General features: G+C 33.5%; 2 protein-coding genes, 1 non-coding gene and 2 pseudogenes across 3 annotated transcripts; 3 read left to right on the top strand and 2 right to left on the bottom strand.

Annotated features, from left to right (window-relative positions):
- The first annotated feature begins 308 nt into the window (after window positions 1-308).
- Window positions 309-16,246, top strand: LOC120204222 (ATP synthase gamma chain, chloroplastic-like). The gene is given in 3 exon segments (XM_039204339.1): window positions 309-893; window positions 895-1,657; window positions 16,232-16,246. Coding segments are annotated over 2 exon segments (1,134 nt in total). The 5' UTR covers window positions 309-509; the 3' UTR covers window positions 1,645-1,657; window positions 16,232-16,246.
- On the top strand, window positions 12,045-12,115 carry TRNAG-GCC. The gene has a single exon. It is a non-coding gene; the product is annotated as a tRNA-Gly (tRNA).
- Window positions 13,004-13,789, bottom strand: LOC120204025 (annotated as a pseudogene).
- LOC120204024 lies at window positions 13,820-14,233 on the top strand. The gene has a single exon (XM_039204126.1). The coding sequence runs from the start codon at window positions 13,820-13,822 to the stop codon at window positions 14,231-14,233; it is 414 nt and encodes a 137-aa protein (XP_039060057.1).
- LOC120204023 lies at window positions 15,510-16,795 on the bottom strand (annotated as a pseudogene).
- Between the last annotated feature and the right edge of the window lie 5,130 nt (window positions 16,796-21,925).

Here is a 21,925-nt window from a genome sequence, read left to right as displayed (position 1 = left end):
TATATGCGTCGAAGTTTCTTTGATATCGATAAATCAGAAGTGTTTTTGGATCCTCAAATTACTATGGGACACGAAACTAATGTGTGAAGGACCTTTGACATGTACAACAAACCTTTATCACACAAAAATCAGGGTAACATCAAGTAAATATTTGTAGCCATAGTTGAAAGGGTATCAAAATCCATGGAGTGGTATATGCCTTTCAGGGTGATGAGCTTATCAAGTTAAGATCCAAAGCAGAACCACTTCAAACGAGGCCCCACCAAGATGAAAATGGTGAGAAAAAAATAAATGAATAAGAATGTTTCAAAATCATTATACCAGAACCTCATCCATTCCCTCCTTTTCCCTTTACTCATTTCCCTCTGATTTCCACCATACCAGAAGAAAACAGCTCTCCAACACACACAAAGATAAGACTTTACAAAACAAAATAAAAAATCAAACACAAAGCCAATCCCTTGTAGGAAAAAGAACCTCTCCTCTCGCAAGGAATCCATTGTTCCCCCATGTCTTGCTCAAATCTGACAATGTGGGTGTCTTCAAAACCTTCTCTGTCCGACACTTCTTCACTCTCCTTCCGTTCTTTCGTCACCCCTTTTCAGCTCCCGTCTCAAAGCTCAACTTCAATTAACCCTTCAAGGTCTTCGTCATCGTCGACCACGGTTCACTGTGGTCTCCGTGAGCTTAGGGGCCGTATCAATTCCGTCAAGAACACGCAGAAGATCACCGAAGCGATGAAGCTCGTGGCTGCTGCTAAAGTCAGGAGAGCACAAGAAGCTGTCGTCAATGGCAGACCTTTCTCCGAGTCACTGGTTGAAGTCCTTTACAACATCAATGAACAGCTCCAGACAGAAGACGTCGATGTTCCTCTTACCAGAGTCAGGCCTGTCAAAAAAAGTCGCCTTGGTTGTCGTCACCGGTGATCGTGGTCTCTGTGGAGGTTTCAACAATTCTATCCTCAAGAAAGCCGAAGCAAGGATTGCAGAATTGAAGCGACTCGGACTCGATTACACGATAATCAGTGTGGGAAAAAAGGGTAATTCGTATTTCATCCGCCGGCCTTATATTCCGGTCGACAGGTTCCTGGAAGGTAGTAACCTCCCTACAGCTAAAGAAGCTCAGGCGATTGCAGACGATGTGTTTTCACTCTTTGTCAGTGAAGAAGTCGATAAAGTCGAGCTTTTGTACACGAAATTCGTATCGTTGGTTAAGTCCAATCCGGTGATTCATACTTTGCTTCCACTGTCCCCGAAGGGAGAAATCTGTGATATCAACGGCGTTTGCGTTGATGCAGCTGAAGATGAGTTCTTCAGATTGACAACCAAGGAAGGGAAACTGACGGTGGAGAGAGATGTGATCAGAACCCAGACCGCCGATTTCTCTCCGATTTTGCAATTCGAGCAGGACCCGGTGCAGATTCTGGATGCTTTGTTGCCTCTTTATCTCAACAGCCAGGTTTTGAGGGCTTTGCAGGAATCATTAGCTAGTGAGCTTGCAGCTAGGATGAGTGCCATGAGCAGTGCAACTGATAATGCCCAGGAACTGAAAAAGACCTTGTCCATCGTCTACAACCGGCAACGTCAAGCGAAGATCACCGGGGAGATATTGGAGATCGTTGCCGGTGCCAATGCTTTGGTCTGATCAACTCGTGCTTGTCCATCTTTCAATGTTGTTTTCCCCTTACAAATGTCATACTTGTCTGGTCGCCGGAGATATACATTGCATGCAATAGATCATATTGGACTCTTCACTTTATAAGTTAGCCGGGGAAGGACGGGATATTCGTTTCTCAAAAATTTTAAATTATGTTTTTAATTTTTTTTATTTAAAATCTATTTTCATCCTTATAAAATTTTATAATTATTTATTTTTAAAATTTTTAAAATTTATGTCTTCCCATATAAAATTTTATATTTATCTTTGATTTTTACAGTCAAACTCGGTTTCGACTGCCGAGTACTTTATCGGTGCCTCCGAGTACTAGCAATTATGTTGCCTACGTAAAAAGTTAAAACGATGATTACTTATAAATTGATAAAGTAAATATATCTAACTATTATATAGTATATTTAATTAATAAAGATCACGTCAGACGATTGTAACAGTCCGCAAAATATAGATAACATTAACATGTCTAATGTAAGTATTTTAGTTCCAAGATTTCGTCCTGATTAATCTGAATCGACTCGAATTGTACATTTGATTTTGGTGGGTGAGTTTTCCAACAGGGATTTTATGCATACACAAGGACTCGAACCTGAGATATTACTTAAGCGATATCAAACTACTTACTACTTAAACCAACCCTGGTGGTAGGTTAAGCACTTTGATACATGAATAAACACTTTTCTTCCTGGTTTTCATGATACTTTCATGATATATTAAGACTATAGACTTTCTAATCAAAATAATAAAATTGTTATATAAAGTAATACGCATTTAACCTAAATCTAATAGATTGAACTCCATCTTATAGGAACAATTTTTTCGATTTGACTTTGGATTTGATCGAGTTAAAATATTTTAAAGGACAAGGTCGGATCATATTTGAGTTTAGGATAAAAAAAATATATGATTTAACTCAGGATTAATATTATAATTGACATTTATATATTTAAGGATAATTACTATAATATTCTCTCTATAATCTTTTAATTATGTATCTATTTTATCTAATAAATATATATTTTATATATACTATATCAAACTAAATATAAAAGCAAAATTTTATTTTAAAAATCAATTTCGAATAAATAGAAAACTCGATATTACTCAACCATCACCATCTCTAAATAAAATTCAATACTCCTCTTGTCTCATTAATTCTGTCAATTATTGAGTTTTTTTTGTCATTTTTTAAACTTTGACTCATTATTATTTGAAATTTATTATTCATAAAAATATAAAAAATATATCTTAAAATTTTTAAATCAAGTAGTTTTTAAATATATATTTTATAAAATTTAATTGTTTAAAATATTTTAAATAAGAGACAATTACATCATATGTCCTTAATCTATGATCTCCATTTCAAATTAGTCCATAAACTTTTAAACATTTTAATTCCATCTTTAAACTATGACTATCATTCTAAATTAGTCCTTAGACTTTTGAACATTTCATTTTCATCCCCAAACTATAATCTTCATTCTAAATTGGTCCCTAAACTTTTTAAATATTTCAATTTCATCCTAAATTATATGTATATACTAATCACATCTCTTGTTAATAAAATCATTCGGCCAAGTTATATTGTTATATGTTTGAAAAAATAAAATTTAGGTTAAGCGATAATTAAACTAATTTTTTAATCATCGTAAATACGATGATATTATAATCTTTAGAGACATGACTTAGAATAGAAAAACAGAAACTTTGATTCTTCTACAAACAAATAGGGTTAATTATACATTTAGTATCTAAACTATCAGTCTGAGTCCGTTTTAGTACCTAAACTTTCAATTTCTTCAAAATCATACCTAACATTTAGTTTTCATCTCATTTTAGTATCACGCCGTTAAAAAATTTATACGTTTAGGACCTAAACTATCATTTCTGGTCGGTTTTAGCACATAAATTTTCAATTTTTTTCTTCAAAATTTAACTTTAAATTTTGAACGGGATACTAAAATAAAATAAAAACTAAAGTTTTTAACTACAAGGTATTAAAATGAAACAAAAAATAAACTTTAGGTATAGCTTCGAAAAAATTAAAAGTTTAAGTACTAAAACGGGTCAGAACTGATAATTTAGATACTAAAAACGTAATTTACCCTAAAATTATAATTCGATTTCGACCCTAATAAAAGTACATGAAGAATATATTTGTAAGTTAATTTGGAGTTTGGAGAGTGTCATAGAAGCCTTAAAGAAGATAAAGGATCTTGTCGACTACCCAAATCAATTGGTCAAAAAAAGTGGTGGACCTTACGTATAAGTAACCGATACACACAAAAAGTTCAAACTGCTTTGATTAAATCTATGTAACGTACCAAACAAAGGTTAATTTCTCTCTTGAATTTCAATTTCCCGACCAAAAGCAAAAGGACAAACAAATATATATATATATATATATATATATAATCATCAATACACCTTGAAAATATCCCAGCTGAAAGCTCGACTTCTCTTCTATAGGGTTTCCTTCAAGCCACCTTGCATGCAGCACTCAACAATTGTTAATAACCTCAAAACCCCGCACTCAACACGCACGAGCGCACATGTATATATATATACACACATATTTGTTGCTGATTAAAGGGGAATGGGGATCGGATTACCTTGTAACTCCGGTAATGGTTACGTGATATTGGCACGGCTCAATCAGATAGCATAACTCTCACCCTTTAGAGCGATGTTCTCGAATTGAACCATACTAATATCTCGATATCTTTCTTCCTTTGTTGTACTTATACATATTTGTATATATATAGTGCTATATGTTTACCTTAACTTTAGTGGATGATAGGAAGTGATGAACAAAGAAGAGGCTCTAAGTGAAAAAGAAAAGCTTTCCAATAGATTCACAACCAGTAAAAGGGCACATAAGAATCCAGTTAATTTCAAGGTGAAAAGAAGAAGAGAAGAAACATTAATGGAGGAGATTTAGGGTTTAGAGAAAAAGAGGGATAAACACCAAACGAAAAGAGAGAGAGAGAGATATAAGCAAAGGGATAGAGCATTGAATTTGCCACCAACCCAACAAAAAAGGAGTGGGTATATTAAATATAAGGCTCAATACCTAAAATGACCCCTTTACTTTAATAAAAAATTTACTTTAGTCCTTTTACCTTTTTTCAATTAGTTTTACCTCTTAATTTCCAATTCATTATAACTTTAGCCCTTTGACGATTTTTTTTTTAAAAAAATCACATTGTGCAATCAAGCTCTACCATGTGACATAAACTGATTGGGGTTGCATTATCATTATTTTTTTAAGGAAACCACCTTGGGATTAAAGTGATAATGAATTGAAAGCTGAGAGGTTAAACTGACTAAAAAATAATAAAAAGAGTCAAAATAAAAATTTCACTAAAATAGAGGGGCTAAAGTAGGTATTAAGCCTAGGTACAAAGTTGGGAGAGACAAGATAGGGGAAAGTTTTTATTGAAACAAACCCTTGAGCTTTCAATTTTGCATTTATGAGGTGGAAGGGCCTTCTTGGTGTTGTGCTGCCAACACCATTTGAATTTCAAATAAAGATAATAAAATCTTTGGTTGGTGAACTTAAATTTTTAGGTTAAATACATCAATAGTTTTTAATTTCTTACTATTATTACTACTACTTTAATTATTGAATTATTTTTAGTTAAATTATCATTAATATTATGTTATATTTCGATCATTACTCATTAAAAATTAACGGTAATATACGAATGTATTTTTAAAATTTTTATTTTTAATTTATTAAAAAAAGGAAAAATAAATTTTGAATTGGAGAGAAAGGATTCAAATCCATTACCTCTATAAAAAAAATTTGCACATAACCACTAAGCTATGTTAGATGTTTGTTAGAATTCCATCAAAAAATATTTAAATTAAATTATATCATCACCTAAAAATTAATATTTAAATTAAACCATGCCATCCCCTCAAAATTAAATCAACATATGATTAAAGAGGATTTGGGACCTTAATAAAAAATTCCAATGTTTAACCACTAAGCTTGTAAGGCCAAGTTTGAATCATACCATTGTCACTTTTAATGAGTAATCTGTAAATTCTTATGTAAATTCCAATTGGATTTTAAATATGCCCTGGCCCTGGACAGGGACTACCACCCTTGACATAAACTTTTTTGTAAAAGAAAAAACTATGTAATTATTAATTTATTATAATTTCAACTAAAATAATATTTAACTTGAACTATTATTAAAATTGATGATCAAACTAAAATTATTTTCCAACTTTATTTTCAAAAAAAAATTAATTAAATAACTATTTATGTTTTTATAATTATAAAATTAATCTTAAATTATTTTTAAAAATTAAATTTATAATACTTATTTAAGAAAAGAAGAAGAAATAATATGAAGAAGAAGAAGAAGGGGTGAGTTAACGTGGTTAAGTGTTATGTCAGCAAAATCTAACGGGAATTAACGGCAGGGATCAAAATGAAAATGAACTAAAAGTTCGATGACTGTATTGCAAGTTTTAAAAGTTGAGTGACCAAAATGCAAGTGCCTTAAAAGTTTGGAGACTATTTATGTACTTTATCTTTAAAAATAATTAAATAGAATATTAATTTGTCAAATTAATTATATTAATTCAAAGTAAAATTTAATAGTAGGTCATGCTAACATAAATTTTTTTATCAAATTTTAATTAATAATATATAAAAGAATATTTTTATTATTATTTTGCATCAAGTTCTCATCTCAAGTCTTTTTTTTTTCTCTGATAATCAGTTTACTTATTTATATAAAATAGAAAAAGCACCTCGGAAGAAAGAATCCCACATGGATAAGCAAGAGCATGTATTAGGTATTTATATATGTTGCTACCCACAGTATTTATTGTCGAGCTTTGTAACGGGAGCTTGTGACCCGAGTGGGGGCACTAGGATGGTGGAACATGGGTTTGGCTCCTTGAGTCGGATCCCACGTGGCTTTGCCATGGCTTGCCCGTTCCAAGCCAGGAGTTGAGTCATGGGACCTCGGTGAAAACTGTGGTGTCGCGGCTCCTAGAGCGAAGGGCACTGCGTGAGGCTGGGTTCACAGAGCAGCGAAGACCTTCCTCTCTTGGCAGTGGGAGGATAACAAGCTTGATCCACTAAGATCCAACGCGTCTCTCTGAGCCGACCTTAACTGGACCACCATTCTTCTTTTTTTCCGCTGCTGCTGAGCTTGAACTCTTTTTCTGTTTGTTTCCTCCCAAAATGAACCCACTTTTCTCAGGGATTACTTTTAAGTTTTCTGGGAATTGGACTGCAGCTGGGTTGAAGACAATAGAAGCATAGCACTTTCCCATTGTTGGTATGAACTGATTGATTAAATGTTATTATACCTATTTTTTAAAAGATGTGAACTTTCCTTGAAGAACCAAGTGATAGCTATTGGAGGCTCTTGGAGAACCATGCGTATGTTGTTTGATTTTCATTACTCTGTTGTTTATTCCTCGTTTCTCCTCTATGCCCTCTTTATTCCTATAATCTGTAACAGCTCTATCTGATTTAATGTTCACTGTAGCATATCCACACTTTCGTATAAACATTGAAATCTAAATTTTCTTTAATTAGTTATATATTTTACTAATGATTTTTACTCTGAAATCTAATTTTATTGATGTTTAGCTCTTCAACATGCTTCTGTAGAATTTTCTTTTTCAAAATTTTTAGTCAATATGCTACTCCATGCCCCCCAAGGTTCCTTACCTTCTCACTTGTTTGCTTTTATTAAATGTTTCTGCACTATAAGAGTTGAAGTTACACTCTCGTTAAAAGCTAACACAATTCCGGTACTTGAACCTCTTTTAGGAACTCGACAGCGTTGAGAAGATTATGGGAATTTGATAAGCACATAGGATGTGCTATGAGTGGGTTGATTTCTGAGTTAGAGACTCGGATACAACATTTATTACTGTTCTTAAACTTTGATATGAGTTCATAGGTAACTTGTATGTTGACACATGTTACATTCGCACAGAACCACAGATTTTCATATGGTGAACCATTGAGAGTTGAGTCCACATAAAAGCTCTTTGCGATCTGGCCCTTCAATTTGGTGAAGGAGATGAAGGATCATCTGCGTATCTTTTCAGTATAGTTGTTAGCATGTATGTCAAAATAATAAGTTCCCTGTCTCGTATATTCACGTGTTTCTTATGCCAATTAATGTAATAATGTAAGATGGGGGAAAGCTTTTATTGAAACAAACCCTTGAGCTTTCAATTTTGCATTTATGAGGTGGAAGGGCCTTCTTGGTGCTGTGCTGCCAACACCATTTGAATTTCAAATAAAGAGGATAAAGTCTTTGGTTGGTGAACTTAAATTTTTAGGTTAAATACATCAATAGTTTTTATTTATTTATTATTATTGCTACTTATTTAATTATTGAATTATTTTTAGTTAAATTATCATTAATATTATGTTATATTTCGATCATTAATCATTAAAAATTAACAGTAATATACGAATGTATTTTTAAAATTTTAATTTTTAATTTATTCAAAAAAAAACAAGGAAAAATAAATTTTGAATTGGAGAGAGGGGATTCAAATCCATTACCTCTAAAAAAACAGTTTGCACATAACCACTAAGCTAGGTTAGATGTTTGTTAGAATTCCATCAAAAAAATATTTAAATTAAATTATACCATCACCTAAAAATTAATATTTAAATTAAACCATGTCATCCCTCAAAATTAAATCAACATATGATTAAAGAGGATTTGGGACCTTAATAAAAAAAATTCCAATGTTTAACCACTAAACAAAACTATTTAATTATTAATTGCCAACGGGTGTTGGTATAAGCGGTTGGAATTTATGAAGTTGAGATTGTAAGACCAAGTTCGAATCATACCATTGTCACTTTTGATGGACAATATATAAATTCCTATGTAAATCTCAATCGAGTCTTAAGCATGCCCCGACCCTGGACTGAGGTTGTCATCATTGACCTAAACTTTTTTGTAAAAGAAAAAACTATGTAATTATTAATTTGTTATAATTTCAACTAAACTAATATTTAACTTGAACTATTATTAAAATTATTAAATTTGAATTTATTTTTAAAATTTTAAAATTATTCTATTATAAATACATATTATAAATTTAATTTTAAAAAAATGTTAGTGATACTGATGACTAAAGTAGAAAAAAAAAATAGATTGATAACTAATGATGCAATTTGCCCAAAATATTTTAAGTATTGTGAGACTGTACCAAAAATAATATCTCAGAGACCCGGATGTGAGCATGTTCAAAGGACATAATTGATAAATTTTGCAATTAATGGGTCAAACAATAAATGTATATATATTAGGGATAGGAATGGGACACAAACCATACGAGTTCCGACCCGACCCTATTGGGTCGGATTTTTTAAAAAAAATTCGAGTTCAGGTCGTGTCGATTTTTTTTATGTGATGTTAGGGTTGGGTTTAGGGTGAAAAATATCCGATCCGAAAAATATATATAATTTTACCTTATATATTTAGGAATAATTACAATAATACATCTCTATATATTATTTTTTCAATTAAGTCATTATTTTTATTGAATAAAATATTTTATTATTTCGAGTTAGGTCGGTAGGACTAAAAACCCGAGCCGACCCAACCCGACCCATGCCCACCCCTAGTATATATGTTCTTTGATTAATTGAGCCATTTCATTTTGGGACAAAGCCAAGAATTTTGCATCGAAGGGCATCTTGGCGTACTCATTCTGATCAGAATCAAAGATTGGACCCATGGTCCCTAAAAGGTTAATGAATATAGCCCATTATGTTAGATTTGGGTCCAATTGCTTTTAGGTCCTTTTAGTTTTGAGATTTAGTGAATTAGATCCTAGCCTCTCATTTTTGGTTAAAATTGCTTTTTACGTCTAGATTAGGCAAATTACATATCGGTCTATCATTTTTCGATTGAAATACTTTTTAGGTCCCTTTAAATTTCAGGATTATAAAAATTAGATTATAACCCTCTCTACTTTAAATTGATAGCTTAATAATTAAACTCTGACAATCATTATATTCTTATTTATATTTAACTCATAAAGTTTTATTTTGACTCTATCCCTCACCACGTTGATGGTGAGAATAGGTGAGAGGGAGTTATAACCATGGTTTTAAATTTCAGGATTATAAAAATTAGATTATAACCCTCTCTACTTTAAATTGATAGCTTAATAATTAAACTCTGACAATCATTATATTCTTATTTATATTTAACTCATAAAGTTTTATTTTGACTCTATACCTCACCACGTTGATGGTAAGAATAGGGGTAAGTAAAATTCGACTCGAAAAATTATTTTTTTTAATTTTTTTTATTTGAGTCAACTCGAATTATCAATTCAGTTTTCGAGTTCGAGTCGAATTGAAGTTTTGAAATTTCGAGTTACTCAAAAAACAAAAAATTTGACAAATATATGTACTTAGTCATTTTTCATAATATGTACTTTCAGTTCCTCTTTTTTATAACAAATTTTATATTTTTCAATTTAGTCTCTCAATTTTTCATAATTTCCTTATTTCTTCAATTCATCCTTTATTTTAAATATGTTTTTACCAAATTTGAACCACATTCACATATACCACAATAGAATACCTATGTAACTCCAATTCTTACTTTTTTTTACTAAAATGTACTATTTTTTAGTCTCTTAACTTTGTATTTTACTCAATTTGGTCTTTTGACTACAATTGTTTGCAAATTCTTTATTCCCATCAATTTCTGACTTCTTTATATTCTCATCAATATTTTACTCTCAAAATATTTTCTTTATAATATAATATTATGAATATATTTTATAATTTAGATTGTATTTGATATATTAAATAACATTAAAAAGTGAAAAGAATATATATATATATATATATATATATGGTTAAACAAATTCAAAAAAATTGGAACAAATCCTTGCCATAATACTATAAATAATTATAATAAAACTAATATAGAAACTCAAATAATTCGACTCGACTTCAAAATATTTCAAGTTAAGTTCGGGTTGTAAAATACGACTCGAATAACTCAAATTTTTTTAACTTGACTTGATCGAATGTTCACCCCTAGGTGAGAGGGAGTTATAACCATGGTTTTAAAACTGTGAAATTAAATCTTATCCCCCAACTTTTAAGGATTAATAATTTTTTTATATTAAGCCTTGACCCTCATGTTTCTAATTCATTACATCTTTCATTTTAAAATTAATGAAATATTTAAGTTTTGGTATCCAACTTTTTCTAATTTAATTAGTAGGACCCTGTCAGTTTCGAAATTAAACATCTAGACCCACTATGATTTCATCCAAGTTCATTCCCCCCCCCCTCTCTCTCTCTCTAATGAGGGTTTTCACGTGAAAACTCTGATAATGTACTAAACCCTACAAAACATATACATATACATACATATATATATATATATAAAAGTTATGATCTCCTCCTTTTCTCGTTTGGAGTTTTAATTGAATAAGAATTGAAAGAACCAACTAGGTCTCACATACACATTAAACAAGAACCAATACATAACTAGAGAAGAAGTACTTAAAGTTACTGAAACTTGAACATCACGGCACAGATTTACGAAAGCAGTTAATACAATATGGTAGGCCGGTGAGAGCTTGAAAGAAGTCGCTACCTTTTTCTGCCAACAAAGTAACATAATACTTACTTCGACCTTCGCTCCTTGGCCATGGTTAAAAGTTAGAATGCGTAAATAAACATAGTGCTTAATAAATTATTCGTAAATCTTTTGGTTATGTGAGATCGTTTATTAAGTAACAAACTAGCTCTCGGACAGACAATCTTAAAAATAAACAAACGAATATAAACATGATATTGAAAATTTAAACAAACATGAATTGAGCATGAACAACTCCAAAGATAAACAAACGAACACAAACAAAGATTTGCTCGTTGAAGGTCGGTTCATTTAAACCTCTATTAAAATCCATTTACTTCCAAGCTTAACGTACGTTTTTCTTTTCCTCTTACTGCGAAAGCACTTGTTCATCATCTGCTGCTTGATGATGATGATGATGGGTTGGGAACTAAGCCATTTGCTTGCATGCAATTGGTGAGCGGAATGAAAGACTTGTTGCACGCGCAAAAGGTTGGTATTGCAGTAAAGCTGAGCACAAGGTTAATAAACGGGGGTACCTAATGCACCAGTAGCTCTCACTGTACTACTTGGTTTCTGGTTAATATTCGTGTTTATTATATGAACATATAAGAGTGTAACTTAAAAAGAAAATTTGAATATGCAAATGAGATTAATGTCATTATTGGCATGTTCTTCAACTTTTTCTTAAAGTTTGTTCTTAGATTTTCTCTTCTTATCACTTTTCATTTTTATTTCTATGTACTTGATCAACAAGCACCAGTGGTCTAGTGGTAGAATAGTACCCTGCCACGGTACAGAACCGGGTTCGATTCCCGGCTGGTGCATCCTCGAAGCAGTGATGATAATGCGCTGCATTCGAAGATTTGGGTTCTTCAAAATAATCTGCGTGATGGATTATACGATAGCGTTTCGGAGCTTCTTTTTTTATTTTGTTACTGAACAGATTCATGAACCGTCGAAGAGAACAAAACTATATAACTTTGATTTTATTTATATAGATCGGGAATAGACGATCATAAAGAATTCAATCTACCTTAATATTACACTCGTCAAATGGACACTTCTTCTGTCGTATTATTTTGTCATCTTGAATAGACGATCATGAAGAATTCAATCTTTTCACTGTAAGCGCAATAATCATCCCTACTTCAAGAAATACACCAGTCGAGAATCAAATACGGGTCTATATCGTGACAGGGTACCATTCTACCGCTAGATCATTGGTGGTTGCTAAACGATTGAAGAGAACAAAATTATATAACTTTGATTTCATTTATATGGATTGACTATATGATACTTTCTTACATTATCATTCAAGTGGGATTTGATTCTTAAAAATATATTAATAAGTTCGATTCACTAAATATTTTATAAAGAATATAATTGTATATCTTTATATCACACTCATCATATAGAATTTAAGTTATTATTAACGTATTTATTTCTTTGTATAAGGGTTACTTTCGCATTAATTTAGTTCTCGCAGTTGTTTAATTACATCAATATTTAAAATATTTACTATTATTTGAGGTTTTAATTTGGAATACATGGTTTAAGATTTAGGGTTTTAAATTAGAGTTTAGGGTTTAGGATGATGTAAAAAATATAAAAATACCACAGTAATTTGAATCATATTCTATAGTGAATTAGTGATACATCAACAATGCAATGATGAAATACAAGTTTAAATGATCAAACATGCAATCAAGAGTTCATCTTCGGATTTTCCATCTTGGATGCCTCGAACTCACTTGCTTGGCTCCTCGTCGTGCTCTTTTCAACGGGTGAGTACCGGAGGGGCAGTCATCGCATAGGATCCAAACGTTGTACCGGTCGTCCTCTGGCATTATAGTTGCCTCGATCTCTTCGTCTATCCTCTTCCAGATTCTAGACTGACTTTGAGCATACTGGAGAACGATAATCGTCTCGCTTTATCATCTCATAATAACATTCGCAGTGCATCGCCTGACCACGTTTCATTATAGCGGTACTCCTAACATATAGGACAGTGATGCTGCATAAAGTTCTCCTTGCAAACAATGATTGTTTTGCAAGATCCACACTTTTTGCTATGAAAAGAGTTATCCCGATCACCAACTCTACGGATCCTACCCTCATTGCAATGAAAGTGCTCTACTATCATCATCACAGAACTTGTAAAATATGTCTCAAAAATATTCTCCCATATTGACGCCACCATTTGAACAAAGTTTAGCAACCGGCTACTCTCTGTCACAAACCAAACAAATAACTTGTTCAAATGCATTTTTTGTGGAATTTTGATTAAAATTAGTTTTATAAAAGTTGCAGAGTCTTGAGCACTACAATTTTACTTTTATATGTTCAAGTTTTGATCTTTAAATATGCAAATTGATCGTAATTGTTATGTCATGTCAACAACAGCCTCACATTCCAAGCAAGTAAGCAAAAGCATAAAATTACAGTATCTTAAAGTGGTTAAATTTGTGGACTTTTCGAATGTTGAATGCAGACCTCATTTTAGCTGAATCCTTAGAAAACTGATTAAGATGCGTGAGGAGGCTAGGCGATTGTTTTATCCTTCTGCTAATTGGCTGCAGATTAAAGGTTGTTGGATTTGGGATAATATTCGGGAAAGAAAGGAGAAGGTTAGTTGGCATCGGCTTGTATGGTTTCCGGCTCATGTTCCAAAATTTTCCTTAATTTCTTGGATGTCGATTCTTGACAGATTGCCTACAAATGACAAATTGGCTCGGTTTGGTATGGTGGCTGATAATGTGTGTGGGTTGTGTGAGATTGGGATGAAATCTCGAAATCATCTTTTCTTGGAGTGTTCCTATGCGAGGGAGGTTTGGGGTGCTATAATGCACTCTTGTGGGTTGCAGCAATCGGAGCTGCACTGCTGGGAAGATAATCTTCGATGGATGGTCATGAATATGAAGGGAAAGTCTCTCTTGGTGTAAATTCTTAAAGTAGCTTGGACTGGATTTGTGTATTTCATTTGGGAAGAACGTAATCATAGCTATTTTAGAGGGTCGATTCGTTCGGCTGGTACAATTGTCAATATAATAAAAGAGGCTATTAAGATTAAGTTGTATAGATGTTACATGAATATGATTTTCCAAACATCTCGTCAATCGAAGGAGTGTCGGATTCAAAAATATTTTTAAAAGTGGACAAAAAAAGTTTAGAGTAAGTATCATTAGTATAATAAGTAACTGAATAAGTTTAAGATTTCAAGGTCAACAGGTATCCATCCTCGTGAAGCTGTGGCTCTGCCGATGTTCTATTCGTTACTATCTTAAGAACTGCTATAAATGTGTCCGTCAAAGGCCTTAATAAGTTGTTTTCATTAAACTACTTGAATTTAGCTTTTTATAGAATTTGTTGTGAATGAAAAATTCAACCTTTGAATCTGGGTAAAGCTAAAATACTTTCTAAAATTCTCAAAAAGAGCATATCAATCTTTAAATCTGGATAATACTTTTTGAACAAAGCATGAGAAATGTCTATAAGCACTCAAGTTGGAGATTTGTGTTGTCCAAGATAGTCTGATAATCAGATTATATGATAGAGCTTCCGAGATTCTTCTTCCTTTTCCTCTTGAGTGAGAAAAATCCGGTGATATGGTCCATGCACTCAAGTTGTTCGATAAAATTGCCGAACCGAAAAGTGTGCTCCTTTGGATCAAAGGTTACTCTAGGACTGATTGGACCAAAAATGGGATTCCATTGTATTTACACATGTTGAGACAGAATGTTAAGCCTCATAATTACACGTTCCCTTTCCTTTTCAAGGGTTTTGACAGAAAATGTCGAAGTTTTCGTGTGGGAAAGAGTTGAATTGTAGAGTTCATAAAGTCGTCGATACTACCGAAATGGCAGCTAAGCAGATTCTTGAACTAGATCCCGAAAATGGGTTGTGTAAACGTATTTGAATCTTTTAGAGAGAACAATATTCTCTTTTATCGCTGGAAGTCACTCAATAGATTCACGTATCCGATTGAATGGGGATTAAACCCCAAAAGCGATGAAGGGTTTGATCATAAAAGCTAGTAGCAGTTGGTGATGATTGACAATGGCATGCGCATGAAGAAACTCTGAAAAAAGAAAACAGCAAAGGGTGAACGATAATGAGGTTTTTTCTCCTGGCAATAGAGAAGGACCACTTGTAGGATGTGTTCTCTTTGAGATCTCGCAATTCGCTATACACTCTCCTTTGTCTCTGAGTAAGCTTGGCTTTGCTTTACAAATGAATGCCGGACTTATCATCCACATTGGTCCAAGTATATCCACTAGGGATAGCAAAAGGATCCGGTTGTTTCGCCGTTGAAGAACTCCACCGTTGCTGTTGCTTGCTAGTCGACAATGATCGACTATTGCTTCACCTCAGTCAAGCCGTCGTCGACAATGACGGTAACGATGAGTTATATTTATCCAACTTCAGATCATCCTCTGTTTGGCCTCTTCCAACTCCACTACTGGAAAAAATATCTAGGACTCGAGAGTGGGGTGAAGAACTGCTCCGTCGATTGGAGTTCGGCGAATTTCGTGAACGTTATCACCACCCTTACGGTCGGAACAACCGGAATTGCAACCTGCAAAACCCCAATAGACAATTAGAGACCAATCGTTGTCTGAAAAACACAAATCGTAAACAACATTGGTCCTACACGATTCATTTAGACCAAACCATGTCAAATTAAAATATATGACTAAAGGTTAAATTTGGAATAAAATATAGGGACTAAAATCCGAATTTGACCATTCCAAAAAATTAATAAGCCGCCGTCTTACCTTAACCGAAAATGTGCCCGGCGGGAATTTAGTGGTCAGCAGCTCTCGCATCAAGTAAAGGTAACAATTCATCTGTTTTTAAAGGAAATTGTTCCGTTAACCAAACAGACGGCCGCAAACTTCGAACGTACTCTTTCTCTTTCGTTAGCGGAGGCGGCAGTACAGGTTTCGCCGTCACGAAAAAAATCGATCTTCTAGGAGGCACCGTTCCAGCCGAAGGGAAAAAGTCCACACTCTTTCTCCCTACAGAAATCCACTCTCTATCTTCTTTTACGAAGCTACTGTGCCTTCTTCTCTCAGGCATTACGAAATTTGGTTTTCTCATACGAAGAAACCATCATCGTCTTCGTCGAGCTGTAATGGTAACACTTGTTCACTTCCGGCGACGTCGTTTTCGGAACCCACGACTTTTCGTGACCTGAAGCTGAAAATCACGTTATGTGCGTGGTACACTTTGGCTTTCCATTCACCGTCGCGTTTCCAGATCGTTCAGGTACCGGAAGGGGCTATTTTCCCGACGAACGGAATTACATAGCTTTCGAAATGAAAAGAGATTTCCATGTAGAAATCAGGCATTCGGCGGATGACGGCGATTACGAGAGGAAAACGGCGGCGCCACTTGCACCAGGCGGAGCGGTTGTGGAGTTTTAGTAGAACCAATGCAATGTCGGAGTTCCGGCGACGGAGCGCTTCCTGGAGAGAATTCCAACCCGCCGCGTTCTGGAGCATATCTCGATATCATATTATTTTCTTGTTTGTTCTGGAAGTCGCCAAATCTTAACATGTAAAATATATTATCACTTAGGAATTTGCTTTATCGAATGTGCAAACTTCGTGCCAAGGTTGGGCATTTCGATTCTTGAAGTCTTAGTTTTGCTAAGAATATCCTCATTTTCAGGCACTTGCTCAATGTGATATGGCCCTTACCAACTTAGGCATTATTAGAGTTGGTGCTGATGATTCTGCTGGTGCTGCTCGGGTACTTTCGAGATCTTCTTGTGCTAATTCAATTTCTTCGTGTTGTATCTTGTTCGTTTCTTGTTATTTTATTGTTCGTGGTTCTACGCACCATGATACCGGAACAGATGGTTGCAAGAGAACCCATAATTCCCGGAACGGACAGGGTTTATAAGGTATACCTCCTTGAACTTGGTCATTTATTCGGTTATTGTGTCTCTTTCGTTGATAATCTTTCGACTTTCCAGACCAGTATAGTTTTTACTCTAGAAGAAGGTCCTGACATGCTATTCAAAGCCTTGGCTGTGTTCTCTCTAAGGGATACTAATCTAAAAAAGGTAACTATAGCAGTGTCATCTTTGTCTTATCATTATCGGAGACGATTCTGATTGTTATCTCGCCTCTTGGAGCAATTTCAGATGGAGAGTCGACAACAAAAAGGGCATCCTCTGAGGGTCGTCGACGATTCTAACAGAGGAGTGTCATGTAAGTGTAGTATACTCGTATTCAGATAGAAAAAGCAAAACACATTTTTCTTGACAGTGGGATTATCATAACTAGTGATCAAATTAATGTTATTAATCCGTTGATGTGTGGTTCCAGGTACTTCGACTATCTTTTCTACATCGACTTTGAAGCTTCGATGGCTGAACCGCGTGCCCAAAATGCATTGGAACATTTACAGGTCAGTCATTTCACAGTCTTTTATTACGTCTCTAACTCATAACGACCATATTTTTCCTACCAAATCTCTTCCTTTTCTGGCCTGAAGAAGCAATTGGAATCCATACATTCTGAAATTTCAATGCGATGCTGGTGCTCGAGTCTGCATGTATTGTTTCTTTGAATATCGAAATCTCACCGGTGTGAGATGCACTCTTAACTAGCTTGATTTCCAAAGCTCTGGTGTGCGATGCACTCTTAACTAGCTTGATTTCCATAGCTCTGTTCGTTTCCTTTAATTCACGCGGAGTGAATCTGAAGATGAATTGTGTGCCCCTGGCAAGAATATGCCGGATTTCTCTAAGTCCTCGGTTCCTGTCCGATGGATATGGTTCTATAGATGGATATTGTCATAACCATTTTTTTTACTAAACAATTAAATATTATTTTTAAAACGATTATGACTTTAATTTTGGAAAAATTGGTGATTTGGAATTAATTTGGAATAAATTGAATAGAGTCGCCATCGACCTTTGGGTTAGGTAGGTCGAATACCTAAAAACGTCTTTTAAAACAATTTTAAGAAAAATCATTTTTTAGACAAAATTCGGTATGCGTTACCAAAGATTCATTTAAATGGATTCGGGAGTCGGTTACGTGTGGGGAAAGGTAAATACCCCACAACGCCCAAAATTGGTACTGTGTCGCTTACATGTCGTCGTGATGATGGAAATTACAAATCGAATATAAAGTTAAATTACGATTAATTTACTTCGAGTTAACTATTTAAAGAAAATCCTTTAACTCGATAAGAAATCTTGAAATTTGCAATCCTCCGTCGGGAAAGCTATTTCAACTATTTCTCTTTTGTAAAAGAATATTCTACCATTGATTATGTAAAAAATTGCGAATCAAATATAACTAAAAACGATGTTTACATACGAGTAAATTGATTAACTAAACGTGAATTGAATACAAATTAAAAATTTGAAATTTACATTCACATAAAATAAAATAAATTGTCACTTAAAATAACACACATTGCATCGTTTGAACAAATTAATTAGCAAAATATACTCGACTTATTTCAAATTTTTATGTCGTTAAAATGCCGTACCGGATCACACCACTTCGGTCAAGTGGTACTTTCCACGCTCATTCTACGTACTTGAAAATAAATCAAAAAATCATTCATGGATAAAAACGTAATATAAACAATTGTAATTACAAATACAAGATAAAATATTTACATTAAATGAAATTAAAAACATTATTTACATAATACAAATAACCAAATAATAAGTGCAATAAAATCATACATAAATGACTAAAATAAAAAAGAAAATATTATAAACCAAGATAAGATTATCAAAAGGTAAATATTTGTAATTACAAGGATCAAAAGGAAGAAAAACAGAAACTTGATGTACTAAAATAGTAAATACAAGAATTTAAGGGAGTAAATAGCAAATACAGAAGCTGAATAGGTTAAAAAACAGAAGAAAAAGAAATTTAGGGACCAAAATAAAGAAATAGAAACTAATGGGACTAAACAGTAAAAAAACCAAAGTCCGAATTACAAATATTAAATAATACATGTATCAAAATGAAGATAACCCAAAAATAATATAGAGAACTAAAATGAAATTTCACAGAAACATGGAGAATTAAGAAATAATTAAACAAAAAAACTAAAACAATGACTAAAATAAAATATTTACAAATGTAGTGGCCAAATTCGAATAACACAAAGATTATAGAATACATTGAATCAGTGATCAAATTGAAATATTCGAAAATATTAAAACCAGAATCAAATATAGACAAAATGATATAAAACATGAATAGTGACTAGTTTATAACAGTGTAAAGATAAAGGCTCAAAGTCAAATAATTACATAAAACATGTAAATGATGACTAAAACGAACACTATACAAAATAAGCAACCAAAATCTAAACACTTAGAAAAGGTAATACTAATCATATAGGATTAAAACGAAACACGAAATAAATAAAGAGATCGAACTAGAAAGATGAAATTTCATTAAGGATCATATTACAAGCATTACAAAGCTCAAGGTACTTAAACTGTAATTTACCCCAAAAATGGAAAAAACGCATATGAGATTACAAAATAACGAGGACCAAAGTTGACATTAACCCTTAAACCCAACACTTGGTCTCCCTCCCTAGGCCTAAAACGACGCCGTATTGAATGCTGGGATATAATCCCAATTTAAGGGTTAACAACCGAACCCTAAATCATTTTCAAACCCCTCTCTCAGCCTCCTTCTGCCTTTCCCTTTCTCTCTCTCTTCTCCCTCGCCGCAACAACAAAACAGAGGCTCCCCGGCCACCGTATCGGTGGCCATGGGGAGCAAACCGACCCCTAAAGACCCTCAATCCTCTTTCTTCCTCATTTCCTTTGAAAACCCAACCCTTCACCCCACCAAAAAAACCCGAGAACCCCTTTTAATCCAAACCTAGATTCAAGAAAAAAGAACGTTTTACCTTCGATTCAGGGTTTTTCAAGCTCTGGTGAGGTTGATAAGGGATAGATCTACAAGGGTAAGACTTCCCCTTTTCTTTCTCTCTATGTTATTTCTTTTTTCGAATATCGGTTTTTTTTTTTCCGAATCTCCTCCCCCTCTTCCTTTTTCGTTTTTCTTTCCATTTATCGTCTCCCCTTAGTCATGCATGCGTAGCTAATATTTGATGGACGATTGATTTTCGTAGGGTCATAATATCCTAGAATTAGGATAAGATTTCTTTTGGATTTTTTTTTTTGATTTTATGTCCATTTTCACTGTTTGAGGGATTTTGGTCACTGTTGTTGATGCGTTCGGATTTTGGTCACTGTTGTTGATGCGTTCATCAGATACGATCGGAAGGGAGGCTCGGCTTGGTGACTCGGGAACTCGACGACGGCTCGGTAATGGGAATCTGGCTTGAGCGGCGGCTGGGAACTGAGGAATTCAAGGCGGTGGCTGAGTAGTTAGGGGATTAGGGTTAAAACCCTAATTTGTTTTAGGGTTTGAAACCCTAATCTGTTTTAGGGTTTGAAACCCTAATCTGATGGGTTGGTTCAGGGTTCTGGGCCATTAGGTTTAGCTAGTTGGGCTCCGGGAATGGACCTTCTGTAATCTGGGCTTTAGTGGCCTACAAAAATTGTAATATGTAATTAATAAACATAATAATAATAAATAATAATAATAATAATAATAATATAAATAATAATAAAAAAGACCCGGACAAAAACGGGTGTCTACAGATATCTCCCAAACTCAGTAGATTATGTCATCGTATACCTCATTTTTCTTTCAAACCTGCAACGACGGTGACGGTTCGACCCACAGATGATGCATGTACATGTAAGTCTTTTCTTGATCCAGCTGAAGATGAAAGGAAAGTTCTATACACGGAAATCGTTGGAAGGTCGACTTATTAGTTCGAAAGCTTATTCGACATGAACTATTTTTCTTTCTTTTCTTTCATATTTAGCTCTTTTGTCTCCATAGGTTTTCGTCACCCTCCTAGAGAAGAGGTGTGCAATGTTGTGAAATTTTGAACATTAGAGACAATGCAAAGTCACAGTGACACCAATATATCCCCTCTTGAGGGCCTTCAACCTTTGAAACTCAACTTCGGTTGCCATTTTCTCACAATTATTATTATTATTATTATTCCCACTCATCCAACAAAAATTGGATTTTTCATCGTATCCGTTAAGAAATGGAGATGCCGGAGATGGATTTATCATGATGGCATCGAATATTATTTTTTCGATTTAAAGTTAAATTTAATATGATTTCAATAAAACTCGATTCTCAAATTTAAATAGGATTTAATGACTTTCATTTAATTTAAAGTTTTAATTGAAATTTTATCTAATATAATATAACATTTAACTTTTGACATTTGACATTTGACATTTCATCCAAATTAAAAATAATTAAATAGAATATTAATTTGTCAAATTAATAATATTAATTCAAATAAAATTTAATAGAAGGTCATGCTAACATAATTTTTTATCAAAATTCAATTAATAATATATAAAAGAATATTTTTATTATTATTTTGGATCAAGTTCTCATCTCAAGTCTTTTTTTTCTGGTAATCAGTTTACTTATTTATATAAAATAGGAAAAGCACCTCAAAGAAAGAATCCCACATGGATAAGCAAGAGCATGTATTAGGTATTTTTATATGTTGCTACCCACAGTATTTATTGCCGA

Source organism: Hibiscus syriacus, unplaced genomic scaffold (assembly GCF_006381635.1).
Source record: "Hibiscus syriacus cultivar Baekdansim isolate YM2019G1 unplaced genomic scaffold, ASM638163v2 tig00010533_pilon, whole genome shotgun sequence".
Classification (NCBI taxonomy): domain Eukaryota; kingdom Viridiplantae; phylum Streptophyta; class Magnoliopsida; order Malvales; family Malvaceae; genus Hibiscus; species Hibiscus syriacus.
Note: the sequence above shows the minus strand (reverse complement) of the source record. Positions and strands in the feature narration are given on the sequence as shown.